At 52.1% G+C, this 21,050-nt stretch overlaps 8 protein-coding genes across 8 annotated transcripts; 5 read left to right on the forward strand and 3 right to left on the reverse strand.

Moving 5' to 3' along the window:
* Nucleotides 1-115: 115 nt before the first annotated feature.
* On the reverse strand, nt 116-2,356 carry GT037_005411 (uncharacterized protein; the record flags this gene model as incomplete). Its single annotated transcript, XM_038930458.1, has 5 exons — nt 116-722; nt 768-1,030; nt 1,086-1,432; nt 1,525-2,075; nt 2,127-2,356. 5 exons carry the CDS (start codon nt 2,354-2,356, stop codon nt 116-118), a joined length of 1,998 nt encoding a protein of 665 aa, XP_038787408.1.
* A 1,744-nt stretch (nt 2,357-4,100) lies between these two features.
* On the forward strand, nt 4,101-5,142 carry GT037_005412 (uncharacterized protein; the record flags this gene model as incomplete). Its single annotated transcript, XM_038930459.1, has 2 exons — nt 4,101-4,408; nt 4,470-5,142. Coding segments are annotated over 2 exons (981 nt in total), but the record flags the coding sequence as incomplete, so codon positions are not given.
* Nucleotides 5,143-6,176: 1,034 nt separating this feature from the next.
* On the forward strand, nt 6,177-9,476 carry GT037_005413 (short chain dehydrogenase reductase; the record flags this gene model as incomplete). Its single annotated transcript, XM_038930460.1, has 2 exons — nt 6,177-7,871; nt 7,920-9,476. The coding sequence occupies 2 exons, from the start codon at nt 6,177-6,179 to the stop codon at nt 9,474-9,476; spliced, it is 3,252 nt and encodes a 1,083-aa protein (XP_038787410.1).
* Nucleotides 9,477-10,177: 701 nt separating this feature from the next.
* GT037_005414 (sphingoid long chain base kinase-like protein) lies at nt 10,178-12,381 on the reverse strand (the record flags this gene model as incomplete). Its single annotated transcript, XM_038930461.1, has 4 exons — nt 10,178-10,233; nt 10,764-12,044; nt 12,098-12,154; nt 12,204-12,381. 4 exons carry the CDS (start codon nt 12,379-12,381, stop codon nt 10,178-10,180), a joined length of 1,572 nt encoding a protein of 523 aa, XP_038787411.1.
* A 506-nt stretch (nt 12,382-12,887) lies between these two features.
* On the reverse strand, nt 12,888-16,217 carry GT037_005415 (coatomer subunit beta; the record flags this gene model as incomplete). The annotated part of the gene is made up of 10 exons (XM_038930462.1): nt 12,888-13,033; nt 13,083-13,363; nt 13,412-13,460; nt 13,512-13,683; nt 13,729-15,536; nt 15,586-15,626; nt 15,676-15,741; nt 15,790-15,968; nt 16,036-16,128; nt 16,185-16,217. The coding sequence occupies 10 exons, from the start codon at nt 16,215-16,217 to the stop codon at nt 12,888-12,890; spliced, it is 2,868 nt and encodes a 955-aa protein (XP_038787412.1).
* A 453-nt stretch (nt 16,218-16,670) lies between these two features.
* Nucleotides 16,671-17,438, forward strand: GT037_005416 (mago nashi protein; the record flags this gene model as incomplete). Its single annotated transcript, XM_038930463.1, has 7 exons — nt 16,671-16,705; nt 16,758-16,795; nt 16,849-16,944; nt 16,994-17,057; nt 17,111-17,198; nt 17,246-17,371; nt 17,424-17,438. The coding sequence occupies 7 exons, from the start codon at nt 16,671-16,673 to the stop codon at nt 17,436-17,438; spliced, it is 462 nt and encodes a 153-aa protein (XP_038787413.1).
* Nucleotides 17,439-18,048: 610 nt separating this feature from the next.
* Nucleotides 18,049-19,179, forward strand: GT037_005417 (uncharacterized protein; the record flags this gene model as incomplete). Its single annotated transcript, XM_038930464.1, has 4 exons — nt 18,049-18,426; nt 18,491-18,641; nt 18,698-19,055; nt 19,113-19,179. 4 exons carry the CDS (start codon nt 18,049-18,051, stop codon nt 19,177-19,179), a joined length of 954 nt encoding a protein of 317 aa, XP_038787414.1.
* Nucleotides 19,180-19,594: 415 nt separating this feature from the next.
* On the forward strand, nt 19,595-20,727 carry GT037_005418 (uncharacterized protein; the record flags this gene model as incomplete). Its single annotated transcript, XM_038930465.1, has 3 exons — nt 19,595-19,740; nt 19,799-20,025; nt 20,165-20,727. The coding sequence occupies 3 exons, from the start codon at nt 19,595-19,597 to the stop codon at nt 20,725-20,727; spliced, it is 936 nt and encodes a 311-aa protein (XP_038787415.1).
* Between the last annotated feature and the right edge of the window lie 323 nt (nt 20,728-21,050).

Here is a 21,050-nt window from a genome sequence, read left to right on the forward strand (position 1 = left end):
CGGCGCAGCGAGATTCAGTTATTCCTGATTTCCATGTCGTTATGTACCTTGTCTAATCCGTAAACAAAAATTATTTTTGAGCTCGTCCAGCATCCGCTACTGGGGCAGCGCTTGATTAACTGTCCGAAGATGCTGCGCTCATTGCCTGCGTACGTGGCTTAGCCAGGTTGTCTGGCCCGATCGTTACGTTCTTATATACCTCAACAACCGGTTTAGAAGAAGCGAGTGGGAACGCGCGCACTTGTCTGGCCCGATCGTTACGCCGTTCACGCATACGCTCCTTGTCAAACTCTCGTGATAGCTGTTCAAAATGTTGTGCAAGCTCCGATATTCTGCTCGGCCCGTTGTGGGGCATCGAACGAGGCATTAGGGACGGGGCTTTGGATTGTTTTGGCGTGGTCGTCAATCCCAGCCTAAGCCGCTCAGTCAAACGCTCAAAAGCTCTCTCAGAATCGTTTGCGTAAAGAGTGTGCCTTTCAGGGGCCTGTTGTTTAACCTGTTCTGGGGTCCATTCCGGATGCTGTACCATATTGGATCCGCCAAAGGCTTGACTCTGCTTAAGGTAGAGTGTGACCCGATGGAAGCAAAGCTTGAGCTCATGTTCCGTAATGTCTTCCACTCTCGGCCCGCTTGTATCGTGTTCGGATACCGCTTTACCTTCTTCCACATCTTCTTCTGAACTGAGCTCAACAATTCGTTGATACGTCAGTTGGCAAGTTCGACTAGTTCTCTTCAGCAGTCGTCCTAACCCTATACAAAGAACTCACCAGATTGTATTTTGTCCCTCGAAAAGCTCGTTGTCAGTCCCACAATGCGGACATGCTGTCGTTGCGATTTCACGAAACTTGATACTCAGGTATCTGCGCTGTCCAGGCTTCATGATGCTTTTCCAAGGCGACCGTAGGTTGAGCATGTGCTCGTTCTCATCTTGGAGTAAGAACTCCCCTTCGATGAACTTCGCTGAGCCCTTAGCTTTAAATCTTTCTTCAAGCATGTCTCTCGCGGCGTTCGCCATAAACTGCTGGAATTCCTGGGCAATGTCAGCCGTTTGCAGGAGACTGTTGGAGTTTACAGCTGTGTCGTACAAGCAATGAGCTAACTCTGTCGAGACTAAGGCCAATGACCTCATACCCGGTGATTCCTGTGAAGATGGTCACAGGGTTACTGAAGAAGATGGGCTGTGGGATATTCTGCTGTGAGAGTATCTGCTGGTACATCTGTGGGGAGATGTTATGCTGCACCATGTGGTCAACAAGCGCACTCCGTGGAGCTTCTCGCTTAATAAGTGCGATAAAGTCTAGTATCGCCGATAATGAGGGAAATGTCTGGACGACAGCTGGATCATTTCGCACATCGCGGTGTTCTCGTCTATCGTGACTTTGATGGTCGAAAGTTTGTTGTGTATTTTCATGGGGTGAGGTAGAGACTGTGTCTAGTCATCTGTCAGCTATAGGACATGCCGAAACCGAAGTGTATCGTTGCATGGATTCACTCAGGTTCGACTATGAAGATTTCATTCCTAACCTTGGATCAGGATCCTCGCACAGCGTTTGATCTGCCTCTCAACTTCTACCTCTGCGAGATAATTCCTAGTGTGTGCCGAGATAGTACTCGACTCTTTCCAGTCGGACAACGTTATGTCATCCAGGCCTCTCGTCACATCAAAACGGAAGTAGGCGGCTTCCGACAACCTATGCGAAAGGCGGCGATGCACAGATTGGGAGTGGCTTGCCATACTCTTGAGTGCTCTGATGATTGACCGCCGGGTATCTTTGATTGTTATCACGTCTCCTAGACCAGTTCCAATGCTCGCAATGCAGTCGTATGTGCCACCTGGGAACATATCTTCCGCTTCGCTTAACAACACCTCGCTGGGATTGTTGTGTCCAAAGCCTGCATCAATAAACTCGATATCTTGATGACCTATGGAAATCGATTCAAAGAACGTAGTTGCTGCAGAGGTTGCGCGCGCGACCTCCCATATCTTGCAGTGCTTGAAGTCATCGCCAATGCTATATGTCTTGAACTTCGTAGGCAGTGCACCGACGTCTGCCTTGGTGACGGCGAGGACGACACTATTGGCTGTTCAGCTGGCGAGTGTTTGGATATGGGAGAGTGAGACTTACGTCTTCACGCAAGTCCTGTCAGCAAAGACGGCTTCTTCATCACCCGTGCGTTCTTTCACAATCTTCTTGACAGCGTCTGCAAGGGCTTTCCCCGCAAACTCACCATGAGGTGATGCTGGGAGGCTGAAAGTCCGAGAGAGCTTGTTTCCTTTCGGCGTAAAGGCTTGCTCTGCCATCCGCTTGTATGCTTCGAGACACTGCTTGACGGTCATGCCCAGACGTCCAAGCATGATCGCAATGATTCTGTGAGATTAAGCTTCGACCCATTTTGGCTCATAGAGTTGGACCCACCCTCCTGTACTCGTGCCTCCGATCAAGTTAAAATACTTGCACGGTGGGGGAGTCTTCTCCAGTCCGCAATCATCTCTGATTTGCTCCATGATTCGTTGCAATATCAGCAGAGTGGAGATGCCACGAATCCCGCCTCCGTCTTTCGAGCTTTAGTCACTCAGTATCGTTGTCGATCTCATTTCTTACTCACCCAGACATAATACTCGTTTTGGCTGCGAAGTCGACCATGTCACAGGCTGATCGTTCCCTGCACCTTCATGCTGGTTCGATGCATCGTTTGAGCCATTCGAAGGATTTCTTGGCATTTTGTTCCAGGGTTGAGTAAGCCCACGGCTACAGGAGATGAGCTCGTGTCTCTCGAATGCCGATGGACAAACCTATGTATATATACTTGCTTGCCTCAAGCCTGCAAGACCGTAAGTGCGCTCGTCCTCGACAGATATGTAATCTCCGGTTTCTAGAGGTGGGGGATGTTTCGAGCCTGCAGCCTTATCGAATGACGCTTCGGAAACCGTCTTCAAGCAGTGCTAGTCATGTCGTGGTATGCCTTGGTAGATAGGATGTCGCATGCATTCGTGTGCGGAAAAACGATGTAGTAAGGTCGTGCCGCAGCGATGGAATCGTGATAGCAAAGGATTGGAGATTGTCAAGTGGGTAGGAAAGGCTGCTGACAGCTGTTCAAGGACAGACAACACGTGATGCTGCATGGCAGGCTGAGCCCGAAGCAGCGCCACCTACGACATCTAGCATTGAAACAACCCTGGTTACCAATAGTAAGCGCAGTCACTGTTCGCACAGGTCTGCCACAAGCCAGTCTAGTTGGACTCAAATACTACTCAAGTACCACGTATTACATGGCATTCGTGTTAGAGACGAAGCACACTCCACCGAAACAAAACCAAAGCCGCTCAACCTTACCTAGATATTGGTGGCTCAGTGCCGTTTCTCAGCTCAACACCCTACCAATCCAATATCTCCCAACCATCCTTGTATCCTTGGAGTAGCAACGTGTATCGCTTGATATGGATCAAATTACAGGCGCGGCATACCACACGCTAGAACAGTCATCGAGCGACGAGAGTCGAGAGCTACTCCGAAGCGACGATGACCAAAAAAAAGTGATCAATGGATTCCATCTTCCATGTCGATAGATGTGCAAAGGCGAAGTTGTATTCCCCTAGCAGGCTCATCTAGAAAACAGACACGTCCAGTCCATCATGCCGATAGTTCCAGTGAGTCATGTGCTCTGACAGCCAACCCTTATCTGATGTTTGCCGTCCACTTGATCACATTCAACCTTCACCTGCATCCTATACTACCAACTGATGGGTTTGGAGCACGAGGTGTCGCAAGTCGTCGCTGTATGCCTTAGGCAACCTACGCTAAACTCCTCCCGTTCAAAGGATCATGAAGGCCTTGACGAGTTCATTTCCCAGACAAATGAATAGGCAGAAAAAACGGTAGACTAATCCACAAGTGACTCTGCATGGTCAGTCTTAGCCGTAGTTCATGGGCCTTATCCATGGGGTTGACGAGAATACAAGAGGGTTGGGCGGGAGCGCTCTCGAACTGTCTTCTTTTTCTCCTTTTTTGGTTATTCAACTTTTCGCATCTCCAGTCCTTCTTTCTATCTTCTTTTTTAGCGATTTTCCCAGTTCTATTGATCAACTAACACCTTCAGCTGGAAGAATCTCCGACACACAGTCCCTACTATCCCTTACCTCACTCTCGCTCCTCGTCTTGCCAACAGTCGCGATGACCGGCATGGTCGGAACGTGCTACTTCGCCAACGGAACAGCGCTCCCCATAGATCCCATCTACAACCAATACCAACCGTGCCAGTCCGGCGGCCCTTCCACGATATGCTGTGGCATCTTTCGTGACAACGTCGCCGGAGGCAACGTTACGGCTGGCGACACAGTGGACGAATGTCTGCCCAACGGCCTGTGCCAGAACCGAGCAACAACGACAGATGGGGTGGAAGAAACAAAGTAAGCAGAGTCGATGATATAAGTGCTACAGAATGACGATTAACACTAATGCCTTGTCCAGATTCTTCGTTGATTTTTGCGCCGACGACAACATAGACAGTCCCAGCTGTCTCAACGTCTGCGACCAAGTGCGAGATTCCTTCGGCATTGCACAATTAACGCCCTGCGACAACGGACGAGCCGATAGCGATCGATGGTGTTGTGGCGATAGCACGGCTTGCTGTACGAGTAACGTTGGAGTAGTGAAGTTGCCACAAATAATGGGAGCTGCAGTGTCGTCAAGTCGAGCAGGTTTGCCAACTACAACACCGGTTTCCAAGGTATCGTCAGCATCGACAGCCTCAACTCCTACGGCGGGGACGGAAGCACCAAACAATTCACAACCTGCTGCGGTGGGGAATGCTGGAGAAGATGCTCGTGTCACTGGAGGCGTGATTGCAGGCATCGTCGTCGGTGGTGTCATAGGGCTGGCTCTGCTGGCAGCCGCCGTCTTCTTCGCAAGGAGGGCGTCCAAGTATAAGAGAGAGGCAGCGGTATCGAAATACGCTCAAGACATAGCTGGATGCTTGCCCCAAAATCCGGATCAGGGACAAATGTCAGATTATCAAAAGTACATGCACGACAGCCAGCACACCTATAGTTCCGCTCAGCCGTCTGAACTACCACCAGCACCACCAAGCGAGCTTCCGTCATTCGAGCCGCGTCCTCCAGGAACTACACTGCCGCAACGATGAGGGGAGATGCACAATCCGTGGGGGTAGTGGAGTTGCTTGTGGGTCGATCTGGGCGTGGAAGAGGAGACATGTCGTCGAGGCGCGTGAGGCATTAACGCAGGTGTTCGTTTTCCGCGGATTTCTGGGCCTGCGCGCGAAGCCTACGCAAGACGACCGTCCTGTCGGAACTGTACATGCACTTGACTAACATTGATGCGGGGCTGTTGAGAGAGGTTGAATGTAGCCAGAAGCACACGGGACGGCCTTTCTTTTATCGGCCACGGGCATACACAAGTGCTGGCTTACCTTGGTTACTTACACAGTACATGGGACCGCGGCCCCGCTTCATCGAGTGTAACCCCAAGGTCGATTCTCTTGTGTGTAGAATGTGAGGAAGTTTAGAACAGATAGCATTCTGACTCGTATAAACGGATTTTGACAATTCGCATGACGAAAGTGGATCCACCTAGACGTCTGCGCGGTGCGCTCCGCGATGCATGAACGTGTGGGATTCGTCGCGGCATTGGTTGAGGTGCATAAGCGAGTGGCAGCGAAAACGGTGATGTTCACATGTCAGAGCATTTTGACGCCATGTTGCGTTATGCGCGCAGGCGAAGACGAAATGCATTATCGATGAGGGCAGGCGGCAGGATGCGGGGATGGAGGGCAGTCCTAGAGGGAAACCTAATTGAGACATGGGAAGCACGGAAGAGGAAAGGATGAATCTTGTTGCGACGGGTTTAGCGGCCGGTGACGTACCGAGCTGGGTCTCGATTCACGGTTCTCAGCAGAAAATTTCCCAATTGCAGCGCCCCATGCTTTCCGACAAGCCGCGCAATCCTTGCAACTGACGGCCTTTCACTATCATGTCTGGTGTCCGAGGAAGCTTCTTTGATTGTCACCTCCGTCGCGTCGAGGCACTGTTATATCCGCCTCCAGCTGTGTCTAGCGGCCGGTAGTCCCTTACTGCCCACCTCTCCACTTATCTCTGCTTGGGCCTGGAGATGCTTCGCTGAGTTTTGATTGTTTCCTAGAATTATTCTTAATCAGGCGCCATGCCGTCACGTCTGTTCTCTCGCGACTCGCCCGCCGCAGAACAACAGCTTCCCTTCACCAGCGACAGCGTCAACGAAGCCGACTTCGCCCAGGATTCGTCGCAAGCTGAGCATGGCGGACACTCGCTCCCGCGCCGGATAAGAGGGGGTTCAATCGCCTCTGGGCCCCTCTCTGGATCGTATACGCGCAATCCCATCCGCTCCTTTGCGCACCAGACGTCGCATGGCTTCGCCGCCGATACCCCACAATACTCGTCACAAGGCGTGCGCGAGAGAAGCTCCCAGTTGGCCTCGTATGCCCTCGAAGCCGAAGACTACCAAGACAGACCGCCCTTGTCTGACAACGATGAGGGGCGCGGATCGATAGACACGGGTCGTTGGACCGATACCATCGACGAGGATAGCGAGGCAGAAACGCCCGATACCGTCATCGGGCCCCAGCAGGACAAGAGCTTCTTCAGCCCCAGGCCGGCAAACCCACACGTGCCTGGCGTCGTTGTCGAGGATACTGAGCGGACCCCTCTGCTCCCCCAAACTAGGCTGTCGCGCGGGGGCCCGCAACAAAAGCAGAAGGCACAAGAGAGCCACTCATGGACACCACAGTCAAAGTTGCGCTTGCCTCAACGCGTCAAGCACACATTTGCTGTTGGGCGCGAACACATTCTGGGCGTGGGCCAGTCGCTCACAAATCCGAAGAACTACACCACGGATGCCCTCATTTCCAGCGCTCTCGGCACCGTCCAAATCACATCGGCCGTCTTCCTCGGACTGCTCCTGAACCTCTTGGACGCCTTGTCTTATGGTTATATTCTGTTTCCTCTGGGCGCGCCCATCTTCAGCAACACCGGCCCGGATGGCATCTCCATCTTCTTCGTCAGCTGCATCGTATCGCAGCTCTGCTACTCTCTGGGACTCTCCGTCTTCAAGGGCGGTGTTGGCTCCGAGATGATCGAGGTGGTGCCCTTCTTTCACAAGATGGCATACTCCATCATGGAGCAGATGGAAGGCAAGCCACCAGAGGCCATCATAGCCACCACCATTGTGTCCTACTGCTTGAGCTCCATTCTAACCGGTCTCATCTTCCTTGCCCTCGGCGCGTTCAAGCTAGGCAATCTCGTCAGCTTCTTTCCAAGGCACATTCTGATCGGCTGCATCGGAGGTGTTGGCTTCTTCCTCGTCGTTACTGGCATCGAGGTTTCCGCGCGTCTCGAGGGTAACCTCAACTACGATCTCCCTACCCTGCAGAAGCTGTTCTCTGGAGACACCTGGTATCTGTGGACACTGCCTCTTGCTCTTGCCATCACCATCATGGTCCTACGGCGCCTGTCCAAGAGCCCATTCGTTCTCCCCGCATTCTTCATCACTGTATTTGCTGTCTTTTACCTCATCGTCAAGGGCATCCTACACAAGGATCTCGAGCCTGTACGCAACGCAGGTTGGATCTTTGAGACACCTGAAGCTGGCGTCAAGTTTTACAGATTTTATTCTTATTTCAAGTTCGGCAGCATAGATGGAGCGGCACTTGCTAGCACTATCCCGACCATGTTCGCCCTCTCCTTCTTCGGTATCATCCATGTTCCTATCAACGTCCCCGCTCTAGGTGCTGCGGTGCGAGAGGACAACCTTGATGTCAACCGGGAACTGATCGCCCACGGCATCTCAAACACCCTCTCCGGTTGCCTCGGTAGTATTCAGGTAGGGATGTCTTGAAATGCTATACGACGATTGCTAACATGTTGTTAGAACTACCTGGTCTACGCCAACAGCGTCATGTTTGTTGACAACGGAGGTAACAGCCGACTCGCAGGTATCTTGCTTGCCTGTGCGACAACTGCAGTCTGGGTTGCGGGGCCAGCCATGGTCGGCTACATCCCCATCTGTCTGGTCGGCGCGCTAATCTTCCTCCTCGGTATCGATCTTATGAAAGAAGCTCTTTGGGATACTTTCGGAAAGTGTCACAAACTCGAGTACTTGACCATCGTGGCCATTGTACTCATCATGGGCGTGCACGATTTTGTTGTTGGCATCTTTGTGGGTATCGTCCTTGCATGCGTCAGCTATGTGGTGCAGAGCTCGCGCCACTCAGCTATTCGAGGAACATACAGCGGCATGATTGCAGAATCCACTGTTCGCCGCCCGCGCTCAGATTCTCGCTACCTCAACAAGGTGCGAGGCCAAATCCGCGCCATCAAGCTAGGCGGTTTCCTTTTCTTCGGAACCATTGTCTCTGTTGAAGAGTACATGCGCTCGTTGATTGACGACGACAACTTTGAGAAGAACCCCATCAGCTTCATCATTGTCGACTTTACAAACGTCATGGACGTCGACTTCTCCAGTTCAGAGGGATTCCAGCGAATCAACCGTATCTTAAACACCAAGAACGTCAAAATGATCATCTCCGGCGTCTCCTTTGCTGATCCCGTCGGTCGTGCCCTCCAAAACGTTGGTCTGCTCGACGAAGACGGCGATGAAGAGTGCCCTCCGCCACAAGTCTTCGAGGACCTAAATACAGCGCTTGAGTCTTGTGAGAACGAGCTACTAGAAGTCTTCCACAAGCACTGGAACCGCCACTCGTCGAAATCTCAAACCACACCGCCGATGAGTATATCCGGTAATGGCAAATCAAGCAACGAACCCATCGCGACAGGCGGCTCCCCCACATCCTTTGGCGCCAGCTCCTTAAACCCCGTCTTCTCCTCCCCACGCCGTGGCGCCCGCCTAATCGCCGCCCGCTCCACTATGCGCGAGTCCGGCGAGGACACCCTCTCCATAGCAGACAACTCGTCGCTCAACATCAATAGCAACAACCAACCCAGCCAAGCAGTAGCAGCCCCCTCGCGCTGGCGCAACTTTGCCCAGCCCCTCAAAATCATCCTCCAAACTTTCGAAGACGTGTCCACCAAGAACGAAGACTTTTGGCACACGTTAGCCCCGTACTTTGAGCGCAAAGAATACCCCGCGGGCACCGTCTTGTACTCGCGCGGCGACGACCCAGACGGCTTCTACGTCCTCGAGCAAGGTCGTCTGCGCACAGAGTACGAGCTCGATCAGGGTAGCTTCTTTGAAGTCATCTTGCCGGGGACAACGTGTGGCGAATTGCCTTTCTTCAGCGAAACCGATCGCACGGGGACGGTGGCGGCGGAGAATGATAGTGTGGCGTGGCTCTTGACGAGGGATAGGTATAATGAGTTGGAGAGGAGGGAGAAGGAGGTTGCGACTGAGTTGTTGAAGGTGGGGCTCAAGTTGACTAAGGAGAGGATGGATGCTATTACTAGTTATGTGCTTGTTACTGCGTCTTGAGATGGGGAATGGAGGGTGCCGGTGGTGTGGGACGATGATGATGAGATGAGGGAGGGAATGTCTAGAGAGAGAAAGAGAGAGAGAGAGAGAGAGACAGAGAGAGAGAGTACGTGTGGTAGATGTATTGGAGGGATTCTGTCTTGTTGCATAGCGTGTGGTTGTCTGTTTTGTCGTTTGATATATACCACGGTGACGATTCGCTTTTTTATTTTCGTCCCTTTTTCCATCATTTCTCGCTTTCGGTATTGAACAATATGCAGCCCGTTTCCATTCTTGAGCGCTAGGATTGTTGGTCGTCTTGAACTCAAGAGTAGTACAATCTTGATGTGTAACCTGGACAAGCCCTTGTTGCCGTCAACGGAAGAGAATGGGAAGAAAACACATGGAACAAAATATGAGGTTGGTGCCCTACTAGCGTCATCAACAATCTGGTTAGACTTTCCTTCCCGCCGCGCCCAAAAAAAAAAAGTCACCTAACCTAAATGTGCCCACTCACTCATGGAAGGGGAGAAAAAATTACAAAAAGAATAAACACAATGTTCTAGCTGCTGCTCGTTTCGATCGAGCGTCCTCCGGGTTATGAGCCCGGCGCGCTTCCGCTGCGCCAAGCAGCTTTGATGAACAGTTGTTATTGGTGTTCGATGAAGTTTTTGAAAATAACATGTATTCCATAGACAGAATGTTGATGCTCCAATGGGCGATCATTTCACTTGCGGATCTTGCTGATCGATAGTCTCATTAACGAGCGGTGTGAAAACTATGGCAAGTGGGTTAGCAAGAGGTGGGGCATGGGCGAGAGTAAAATTTGATAGTAGACGTGAGTTATGTTCCAAAACAACCAGCTTTCCTAACCCACGACAAGACGTGGTTAAGCTCGTGTAATGGAAAGCTGGGGTACGAATTCAAGGTTAGACATTATCACACAAAAACAAAAACAACAACGTTTGTTGTCTCATGTAGTTATGATGATGTTGGTAATGGAAGAATAACAGACTTGACTACTACTACTCTCAGCATCTGCTAAATGGAGAAAACACATTGGTCTTATTACGAGAAATCTAGAATTGCCAATCTGACCACAAAGGAAAATGGTATCCCTAAGCTGAAAAAAAAAAGATTGAAACGCACTCTGCAAGTTCAACATGAGCAAAGACGAGAAGTAGTAGAAGAAGAGGAAGAGACACCTCAATAGCCTTCTTCTTTTTCTTCATCTTCTTCTCCAACACCATCTTCCCCAACACAACCAACATCACACCCCCCTCGCCTCACACAAATGCCCACTCTTACTCAACACCGTCCCCAACCCCCTATGCACCTCGACCTGAAACCCTTCAAACGGCACCCTCTCCCCATCAATACTAATATACCCATCCTTCTGATCCCTGGGAATAATCCTATACGCGCTAACCTTTTGGTAATCCACATGTTCCAGATCAAAAAACGTGTGATTTTCAATCGCAAGCAGCGTCTTGATAGCGGTATGGCGCGCAATATCGCCACGGATACGAATCAGATCCAGACAGCCGTCTGACGGCAAGCTAGCCGGAAAAAAGTTCGCGTCGGCAGACATGTATGCAATGTTGCCTGCGTAAAAGTTTCCGAGCGTGTTGTGGGGGATGAGTTGCCAACCAGCGGGCAAAGGGTCACTCGCAGTCCCATATCTCAGGGCTGGCAGACCGGCGTCAGGCGTGGGCACAATGCGCTCATCATCGGAACTAGGCGGTGCTTTACTCGCCTCATTCTGGTACGCTTCCCGCACGGCAGTCTTGTTGTCGTATTCGACTTTGACCGCGATATCAGCCGGATAACACGTCTTGCTCACAAGGCGGACCAAGAACCCCCAGGTAAACCTCGCCGCACCCATCCACCTCAGATGCTCCGTCGCCAGATCCGTCTCGGCCACGATCCCCACCGCCTGCGAGAGAAACGAGAGCGTGCGGCGGTCTCCCTGCGTCACGCTCGACAGATCGAGCGGCGTGCGGATCCCCTTTACGACGGCTAGCGCAGCCAGACTGGGGTCATCGGTGCCGTTGAAATTGAGACTCATGGCGTTGCCAGATCCGCAGGGGAGCTGCGCGACGGCCATCTTGTGCAGCGCGCGTGCAGCGTCTGCGCGCTTGCCCAGCCCGTTCCACACTTCGTGCGGGATGCCGTCGCCCGAGCAGCACGCGACGACATCGTACGCTTCAATGTCGAGGCTCTGTGCAATCTCTACGCCGTGACCGTTGTGTGTCGTCTTCTCGACGTCGAGGTCACACCGTGCGGCGGCGAAGATGGGCGCAATCTGCTTGTGGTAGGTTTTGACGGCGCCGCCTTGTCCGCCAAAAGGGTTGACAAGTACTTTGATTCGTTTACGTCGCTGCGAGGGGCCGTAGGCGCGCGAGAGTAGCTTCTCTATCCAAGCTTCCGTCAAGCGACTGTCGGGTTTGTCCAGGGCGTAACTAACGATTGCGGGACGCACGGCTTTCTTGGACAGGGTCTGCGCATATTGTATCGTGACCTGGCCGTCCTCGGAGTGCTCGGCCCAGAGGATGTTGTAAAAGGGTATGGAACGAGTGGATTTGTTCTCTGCGTTTGCGTAAGCGGGGACTAGGCCGTCTGCATCTTGTCCACATGCTTACTGCCAGCAAGAGACAGGCCGCAGCAGCCGGCGCTTTTACTCTCTAGAAGCGCTTCATCTGTACCGCGTGAGTCGCGTATTCGCAGGCCGTGGTTGGCGCTGCGTACCTAGGACAATGAGGGAATCGGTTCCAAGAGTCAGGGAAGCATTTCTGCCAACAGCGAGTGTGTCAGGGACGTTGAGTGGTTGTGATTGCGACGGATTCGCATTCATGGGCGGCTGCGAAGGAGTGGAATCGAGCAGAGGGTCTCGAAAGGGATCGTCGGTGCCAGCCATCGAGGCCATGATTATTGTAGGGTGTCAAGAGAGACGACGCACAGCATGCTGTGCAAGGCAAAGAGGACCAGGAAGCAAACGCCGAGATTAGTAGACACGAGGTAAGCTGACCACCGTCACGCTCATGCGTACGTGCCCTGCGCTGCAAGGGCGGATCCTTGCGGATCACTCGTGCTAAACAAAATGGAAACAGACCCGCTGGAACCTGCGCGCGGGACGCGAGCCGAGGCATCTCCAGCTCCACCACCCATGTATGCAGCCTAGACAATAAGGCAATAAACCTCGTTCACATGACAATCAGAATTGATCTTGAATTCTTGTGTCTTTAATACATACAGCAATGCTGAACAAGCATTTACCCTATCCATCGCGTCTTTGCTCCAACGCGCCCAAATGCAACACTTCAGGACTAAAAGCCAAGCGAGAAGCCTTTCTTTTTGTTACCGTTTCTTTAGGAGCAAAACGCCCATCTCCCGTTACCCCAGACGAGGAGCAAGTGCTTTTTAGCCGGGAACTCATGCCACGCCAACCTTATTCAGACCCTTCAACGATCCCAAGCTCAATGCCAAGCCTTGGGAGCGACTTCTTATGCGGACGAACCCGGTGATAGGACCACTGTCACCCTCCTTCTCAATGCTCAAGTTGGCCAGAGCATCCTCACCTGATTTCTGTTAGCAGTGCAAGTCTAGGGTCGGGCCGTGCAGACTTACCGAAAACACTCCTGGCATACAAGTTGGCTGACAAGAACTGGCAGTCGCCCTTCATCGATGCTTCTGGAGTCAAGCAGCTCATATTGGTACATGCCATGAGTTGCTTCAAGAAATCACGTAGCGTCTTGGCCTTGGAGTTGATGTTGACCTTGTTCTCCCACTCAAACTCGGTCCACATGGTCCGGAATTGCGTTTCTGTGCATTGCGCGGGCTTGATGTAGTCCATAATGTCGACGTGGACGTCATTGAGAATGACGACGTTGGAGTCGACACCCTTCTCACTGTGACATGTTAGCAATTATTGTCGACTGTCGAGGTGAATGACTGACCCTTCGTAGATGATGTTTCCAAAGATGACACCAGTGTCGGTAGATGAGACTGCAAAAGTAAGCATATGAGTCGACACGCAACTCATGGAGAAAGACTTACCCTTAATCGTCGCTTGGATGTTGATGAAGTCGTGGGGCCCAACATTCTGCGTTGAAGGGCGCTCGACTACCTTGAGGTCTCCGAGTGTTGCGAATTCGATAGTGAGGTTTTGTAATGTCTCAGTCGTCTGATTCACGAGAAGAACATCGAGAACGATATCGAATTGGTGAACCTGGTAAAGTCAGCTAACAGTCTCGGTAAGTATAGATTGACGTACCTTGACATAGGCTTCTGCGTAGACTGAGTCTGAGAAACCTGTAAGCTGTACGACGCGACTGAGTTTGGATGTGAGATCCTCAGTCGCAGTGTCGCCTCCAGTAGCTAGTTCTAGATCTTGCTCGACACCGTCACTGCCATCCGCGTCCTTCTTCTTTAATTGGCGGATGTTGAAAGAGTCATCGACGTTGACAGCCGACTTTGCACGCTCAGAAGCCTCCTTAGCTGCTCGCTTCTTCTCTTCCGTCTGAACCATTGTTCGGAATGATCTCCGGGTGTCCTCCAAGAAGACAGTCTCAAGCTCCTTTCTTTGCGAGAACTCAGAGAGCGAACGAACACAGGACATGATACGGTCGATGGAGTCTTCGTCAATAAACGTCTTGACGAAATGCGACTGGCCAACACGGATGATTGAGATCATTATGAGCATGGCCTCGGCGCGGAGAGCGTTGGTACGAGCGTCGTCCTTTGAGATTTCCTTGTGGCGCATAACGAGCTTGGTGAGAGTGCTGGACAAGACTGTGGCAAGATAGTAGTCGCCGTCGAGGAGAAGTTGTCGTAGTGGAGGCTTCTGTGAGTTCTTGACCGCCTCGAGCTTTGCCTTGGCAGCGGCGGAGGAAGTCAGAGCACTTTCAGTTGCATAGGTGCCATCAGCGAGCACTTTCCTTGATCCGGTTGGAGCTGCCTTTGCGTGTCCGTTGACTTGTTCACTGCTCTCTTTGCCCTCTGATGCATCATCCAACAGTCGTTGCTCAGAAGCAAGAATGGGAATCTCGCCAAGTGATGAACGGATACCCTTCCATGCATCACGGATATCCTTGGCCTCGAGGGAGAACTCTCCGATGATCCAGAGTACACCACGGTAAACCTTGCCGGCGCGTACTTCGCCAAGAGTCGAGACCAGTCGTTCGATGATGGAAGCTCTCAAATCTGGGAAGCGCTCAACAACCTCCTTGACAAACGAAATGACGTCGACTGCAGAAGCATTGCTGCTGACATCGGAGATGAAGTCCATGAGTGATCCGACGACGCTTGCTGCGACTTCGGGGAACTTGATGGCGGCGGAGTGTATCGACGAGATGAGGAGTGATCTGTATTCGGGGTTCTTCTCGTATTGTTCGTCCACCGTCTTCATTAGCTCCTTCTTCAGTAGCAGGACAACTTCCTCGACATTCCTGCTTGAGATCATCTCCATCGCGATGTTGAGCGATTTCTTCCGGACGTCCAGGTCGGTGCTGGACAGTACACGGAGGACCTCCATTGTCAGATCATCAAGGACTCCTTCATTCTTGTGTCGTAGTTGATCGACCCTCTCCAGGACAATCAGCTTGACATTGTTGTCGGGCTCCTTGATGGCCAGCTCGACAAACTTTGCAGCAGCGGCCTTTACGGCGACGGGGTTGCTTGTGAGGGTTGTAAGGGCGTGCGCGGCCTCGTAGATGACAGTCGAGACTTGAGATTCGAGGAGGTCGAAGATCAAGCGGAGGTAGCGGGCCTTGTTGGATGGGTTCACAATGGCATCTTTGCGGATGAAGTCTAGTTCAGCGAGAAGAAGAAGTTCTTCGTGGTTGGGTATGGCGTCAAAGACGGTGCTGAGGTATTCGAGAGCCTTTTCATGGCTGACGGAGACGAGGGCGGCGAAGGCGTTGCGCTTGCAAGTTGGGTCGTTCTCGTCGTCTAGGAATGTTACCAGAAGATCGGGCGCATCTGGCATGAGTTCGGGGAGATGTGTGAAGATGGACGCGATAGCGAAGGTTGCGTTCTTTCGCACGTATGCGTGTCGGTGTGCTAGGCACTGGCGCACCGGTTCTACAGCTGTCAGCACGACGCTTGGGAGAATGAAGGATATCGCTCTTACGTAGTAAGGGCTCGACAAGTTCAGCATCTCGTAGCTTGGTTCTGTTGCATGCATCAGCAATGTCCGGGGTGATGGCTTGGTGTATCCTACACGAAGCGCAATGTGTTTCCTCGTACGTATTCGTTGGGCGCCTGCAGGTCGAATCGAATCGCATTACTAGCACAGTCAGCAGCCGTTGCACTCAGCGTTGGCATCATGTCCTACCAGACGAGAATCCATTCCTGCCGTAGCTTGCCCTGAGCGTCGTGCTTGGGGCATACCTCGAAGAAGAAGTACATGAGCTTCTTGAGCGGCTTCGACTTGCTGGGCATGACGAATCGGATAATGTGCATGAGTAAACCGGCCTGGGGGTCGCCATTGAGCATAATCGAGAGGATCTTCTTCTGCAAAGCTGTCAGACAGTCGCATTCACTACCACCATCGCGGGGCACTGCAATTGCAAGAGCGCACCATAGTCTCGATCTTCTGCTCATCGCTGCCTTTTTCCAGAGCGTTCTTCAGCTCATTCTGTGATGGCACGTCGGCAGCATTGTCCTGGTGCACCTGTTGTTCTCCGTCAGCCTCCCCATGTCCCCAGACCCACTGCCAGGTGTTCCTACCAGACTGTACGAGTTCTCGAGGAAGGCCGCCATGATGCCCGTCTGGCTCTGGTATATGCGATGGTCCCGAGGTATACAGTATCCAGCTGCGATAACGTGACTCTCAAAGGCCTTCAGCCCTCAGTGTCCCTTGGTGTCCAGGATAAGTGGGATGCTACGTGTATCGATCGACTTGGGCGGTGGAGAGGATCGTGAGCTTTGGCGCAGCTGCAGGCAGGTGGCGGGGGTGAAGAGACGGAATTGCCCTGGCGCGAAGAGGTTGCTTCTTGGGTATCGGGGTGCAATGCTGGACTTGGCTGTTTACCTCCAGGTGTCTGCTCGAGAAATGGTCGCTCCAAGGCCGCCCTCGCTAGGCTTGCAGGGGTCCGGCCGCCAAGATCTCCAACTCACCTTGCTGCCGTCCAACATCAACACCACGACGCGCAGCTGAACACGGCGCATTTCTATACGCGCAATTTTACACATCAGCCATATTCATCCGCGAACATGACCACCAACGAGCCATTCTATCTTCGATACTAGTATGCAGCCCATCGGCCTCGAGAGCACGTGCAGTTGTTAACATTTTCGCAGCTCTGGCCACCAGGGCCGATTTGGACACGAGTTCCTGGGTGCGTACTGTCTGCAAGAGGGTTGCGGATGAGAAAAGTTGATTGTTGATCAGAGTTCGACTTTCGGGTGCTTGGAGATGGCCGCAGCGCATCTGCCCGTTATGCAAACAACTCCAACTACCGCAACGATAGCCTCATCCGGAAAGAGAGTATGAAATGCCCTGCGTTCGACGTAGCCAGTTTCTAACGCATCGTCAGTGTGTGTCAGCGATGCGTTGGTAGCCGAGATCAAGCGCATAGTCAAGGACAGTGAAATTCTCAAGTACGTCTCGAGCTATGGAAGCGCACACAACCATTTGCTAATCAGTCCTCCAGAGAAGATGACACAAAGTGGCCTCAAAAGAACAAAGATGGTCGTCAAGAGCTGGAAATTCGGTTAGGCAGCGAACACATTTCCTTCGAGGTAGGCTTGACCATGCCCATGACCTGTATTGATATTGACGATTGCAGACTGCAAAGATCGGTTCCCTCCAGGACGTGCAGGACTCGTCGGATCCAGAAGGCCTTCGTGTTTTCTACTACTTGGTACAGGACCTCAAGGCTCTGGTCTTCTCCTTGATATCTCTTCACTTCAAGGTACGCATAGCGCGCATTCGCATGTCGAGCATGCAAACTCACAACTCTACAGATCAAGCCAATCTAAGTCTTTCGCTGCCACATGTGAGCCACAGCAACGCTGCTTTTGCCGATAGCGCGCAGCCACTGCAGTGTGGCACAACCGCAGCTTGACGTCGAATGACGCAAGGACGGCGTATGGAGTCAACTAGAAGAACCACATCGTTTGTGGCTAGTGTCACCTGGTATCCGTGAACCTGTCGGGGATGATGATGTAGGAAAGAGAGGCGCCGCAAGGTCATCTGACCACGACTCGCTAGGTCTGACGGGGCGGCTCGGAAAGTCGCCATAGCACACTTGGCAAGGAACAATAATATGCTTTACAAATGTTCACAACAAGATCAGATAAAGGCTTCCTATGCTACCCACCTGGCCGTAGGCGTTCAGGGTTTTGGCCCCATGTCATCCCACGTGAGACTAGCGCCTTTTCCCCGCGTAAGTGCAGCGCTCAGCGACCCACTAACCGCCTAGACACGTCCGCCGAGTCCAAGTCATCCATCCAACATGCATGCTTGCCCATTGCCACTACTTCTGGCCCTGCACCTCTGTACTGTGTAATCGCAATCTCATCTTCCCTTCGTCTCATGTGTAATCGATCCATTCCTTGCTTGTAATCTCCTCGCACCTGCTATCGGACGATGCCGACGCCCGACGATGAAGCCATGGTCTCGCCGACGGAGCACGAGAGCATCGCTGGCCGCGCGACCTGTCCGCCAGAAGATGCGCGCATTATCCCTACCCACGAATTGACTGATACACCAAGTCCAAGTGTGCCCATGCAGCAGCCGACTCCCTCGCCGCAAAGCTCGCGCGAGCCTACCCAGGCGCCCGACGATATCCACAGCAAGATATCAAGCACCAACATAGAAGCACCAAGCAGAGATATACCCACCCCCATGACCGCGACCGACGATGGCACCGAGGAGCAACGCACGTCTCAGGCTTCGCCGCTTTCCACGGCGGCGCCAGTTTCGCTGCTCGCCAATCACCTGTCGTCGCCGTTTCCTGCGCATAGGGTGCGTTGTCTTCAGCATGCAGACCGAGCATTGCGCAACGTGAACATTGCTGATGGCGATACAGTTCATACCAAATACATCGTCCTCCCTCCTTCGGCCCGGTAGTCGCTTCGTGGGCACTCAAACCTCTGACCGTCAGAAGTATGAAGTCGAAGTCGAGATAAAACACGTCGACATGCGCGAGTCCTTCATGTGTGGCTACTTGCGCATCAAAGGTACGCACACGTCTTGCAGTACAATGTACAGAGCTGGCAGGCTGACTAGCTCATAGGTTTGACCGAAGACCATCCTAGCTTGACGACATACTTCGAGGGCGAGATCATCGGAAGCAAATACACATTCATTACCCAGCACCCGGAATGGGGTTCCAACGAAAAGGTTGACCGACAACATTGGGCGCGGTTCCCTGCATACAAGCCGCTGTCAAAGTACTCCTCTCGCCAAGAACTGGTGACCAAGGACTGGATGCAGAAGGAGCACTTGTTCATGCGATGGAAGGAATACTTCCTCGTGCCAGATCACCGCGTCAGGACAATAAGCGGAGCGAGCTTTGAGGGCTTCTACTACATCTGCTTCAACCAGGTCTCGGGTGGCATCGAGGGCATCTACTTCCACGCTAAGAGCGAGAAGTAAGTCCCATCCCCCATCTCTCCCTCAATATAGAAACGCGCTGACCCCATCGCTAGGTTCCAGAAGCTCCAGCTGGAACACGTCCAAGATTATGGATGCCAGGGCGCAATTGAATTCCGATAATGTTGATGATTGAAACGAGAATTTGGGCATTTGGGTGTTAGGATTAGCATTTGGGCGCACACACCGGGCTTGATCACACTTCTTGTATCGTATTTTCTTTCCCACGGACCATGTGCAGCGTGTGATAAGGTCGTAGGGCTTTTCTATAGTAACGTCCCTGGAACACCCAGGTCATGAAGTATTACGTCACTTGGCGACTTGCAAGAAAAGCAGCGCATTGTTGCGCGAACGGCTGTTGTGTTCACCCAATCTGCACTGGTGGACCAGAGACCCTGGCGCTAGCAAAAAACTCGCTTCGTGATACGCAACTACCGTAATCGACTATTACCTCAGCACCTGTGCATCTACCCTTCGACACCAACAAAGTTACTTGCCCATCCAGCAATTTGCCGCTATATTCGAACATCACGCAAACATGCCAGGCGAACCAGCAAAGCGCACAAGGCGCGAGGAATACAGGAAATCCCTCCAAACAGATGAGCAACAAGGCGCACTACCCAAGAAGAAGTTTTATAGACAACGCGCCCATGCAAATCCCTTCTCAGATCACTCTCTCACGTAGTAAGATTAATTTTGATGTTTTTGTTTCTACTGAGAAAAGTCAATAACATGGACGTAGCCCTACGAGCCCTGCAGACATGGACTGGGCCAGTCTGTACCCCAAGTACGCCAAACATGCAAAGAAAGAGATGGGAGAGGCGCAGAATGAGTCACATGATGTTAGCATTGAAGAGCAGCAGAAGCTTAATGCAATTACGCAAAATGTCGAAATCGCAGACATTGGATGTGGATTTGGTGGTCTACTCTTCGCCCTTGCACCGAAATTCCCGGATACATTGATACTAGGTAAGGATAACAACTTCACATGCCCGCACAGCTCCCATAGTCATAAAAAAAAGAACCCGGTGGCAAAACAAGGAACAACCAGCAAAACACTCTACACATATATGAATGATTATGGGAAACATTAACAAATTTTGCACAGGCATGGAGATTCGCACCTCGGTAACAGAATACGTGCAAGAAAAAGTCCGCGCCCTCCGCGTCCAAAACGCTTCAACGAATGCCTACCAAAACGCATCCTGCATTCGCGCCAACACGATGAAATTCCTACCCAACTTTTTTCAAAAACATCAACTCGGTAAAATCTTCCTCTGCTTTCCCGACCCGCATTTCAAGCAGCGCAAACACAAAGCGCGCATCGTATCGTGGACGCTCAACGCAGAATACGCCTATGTGCTGCGTCCGGGGGGTATCGTGTACACGATTACGGATGTCGAGGATCTGCATGTGTGGATGAGGGACCATTTTGAAAAGCATCCAAGTTTTGAACGCGTGGAGAGGGTGTTTGAGGAGGGGGAGACGGTGGATGGGGTCGAGGGCGTGGGTATGGATGAGTGTGTGAAAGCGATGAGGGTGGAGACTGAGGAGGGGAAGAAGGTGGAGAGGAATAAGGGGTTGAAGTTTGTGGCGTGCTTTAGGAGGGTGGAGGATCCGGCTTGGCCGGAGAGTGGTGGGCCTTGGGGTGGGTTGGGGGTTTGGGGATAAAGCGCTCTTTGGTAGTCAGGATTTTATGTGATAAGCTGTGAGGGTCGTGCAGGGAGTGAGTGAGAAAATATTCGTTATATGCCAAGTTCCTTTGCACAGATGATGTGCTCTAAACCATGAGGAATGGAAGCTCGCTGACACGACTGAAACCTTGATGTACACCAGAAGAGCTGGACACAATATAGTAGACTTAGCTACAAGGTGGTTTTATACACACTAAAGTTCTTTCTGCAGATCGCATTCGTCACATTCCACCGTATGGTCATCTACCGCATCTCTCGCTGCAGCGCCTAGCTACAACTGGACTAGCTACGAGACCACCA

The sequence above is a fragment of the Alternaria burnsii genome (genome assembly GCF_013036055.1).
Source record: "Alternaria burnsii strain CBS107.38 chromosome Unknown 740, whole genome shotgun sequence".
Taxonomy (NCBI): Eukaryota; Fungi; Ascomycota; class Dothideomycetes; order Pleosporales; family Pleosporaceae; genus Alternaria; species Alternaria burnsii.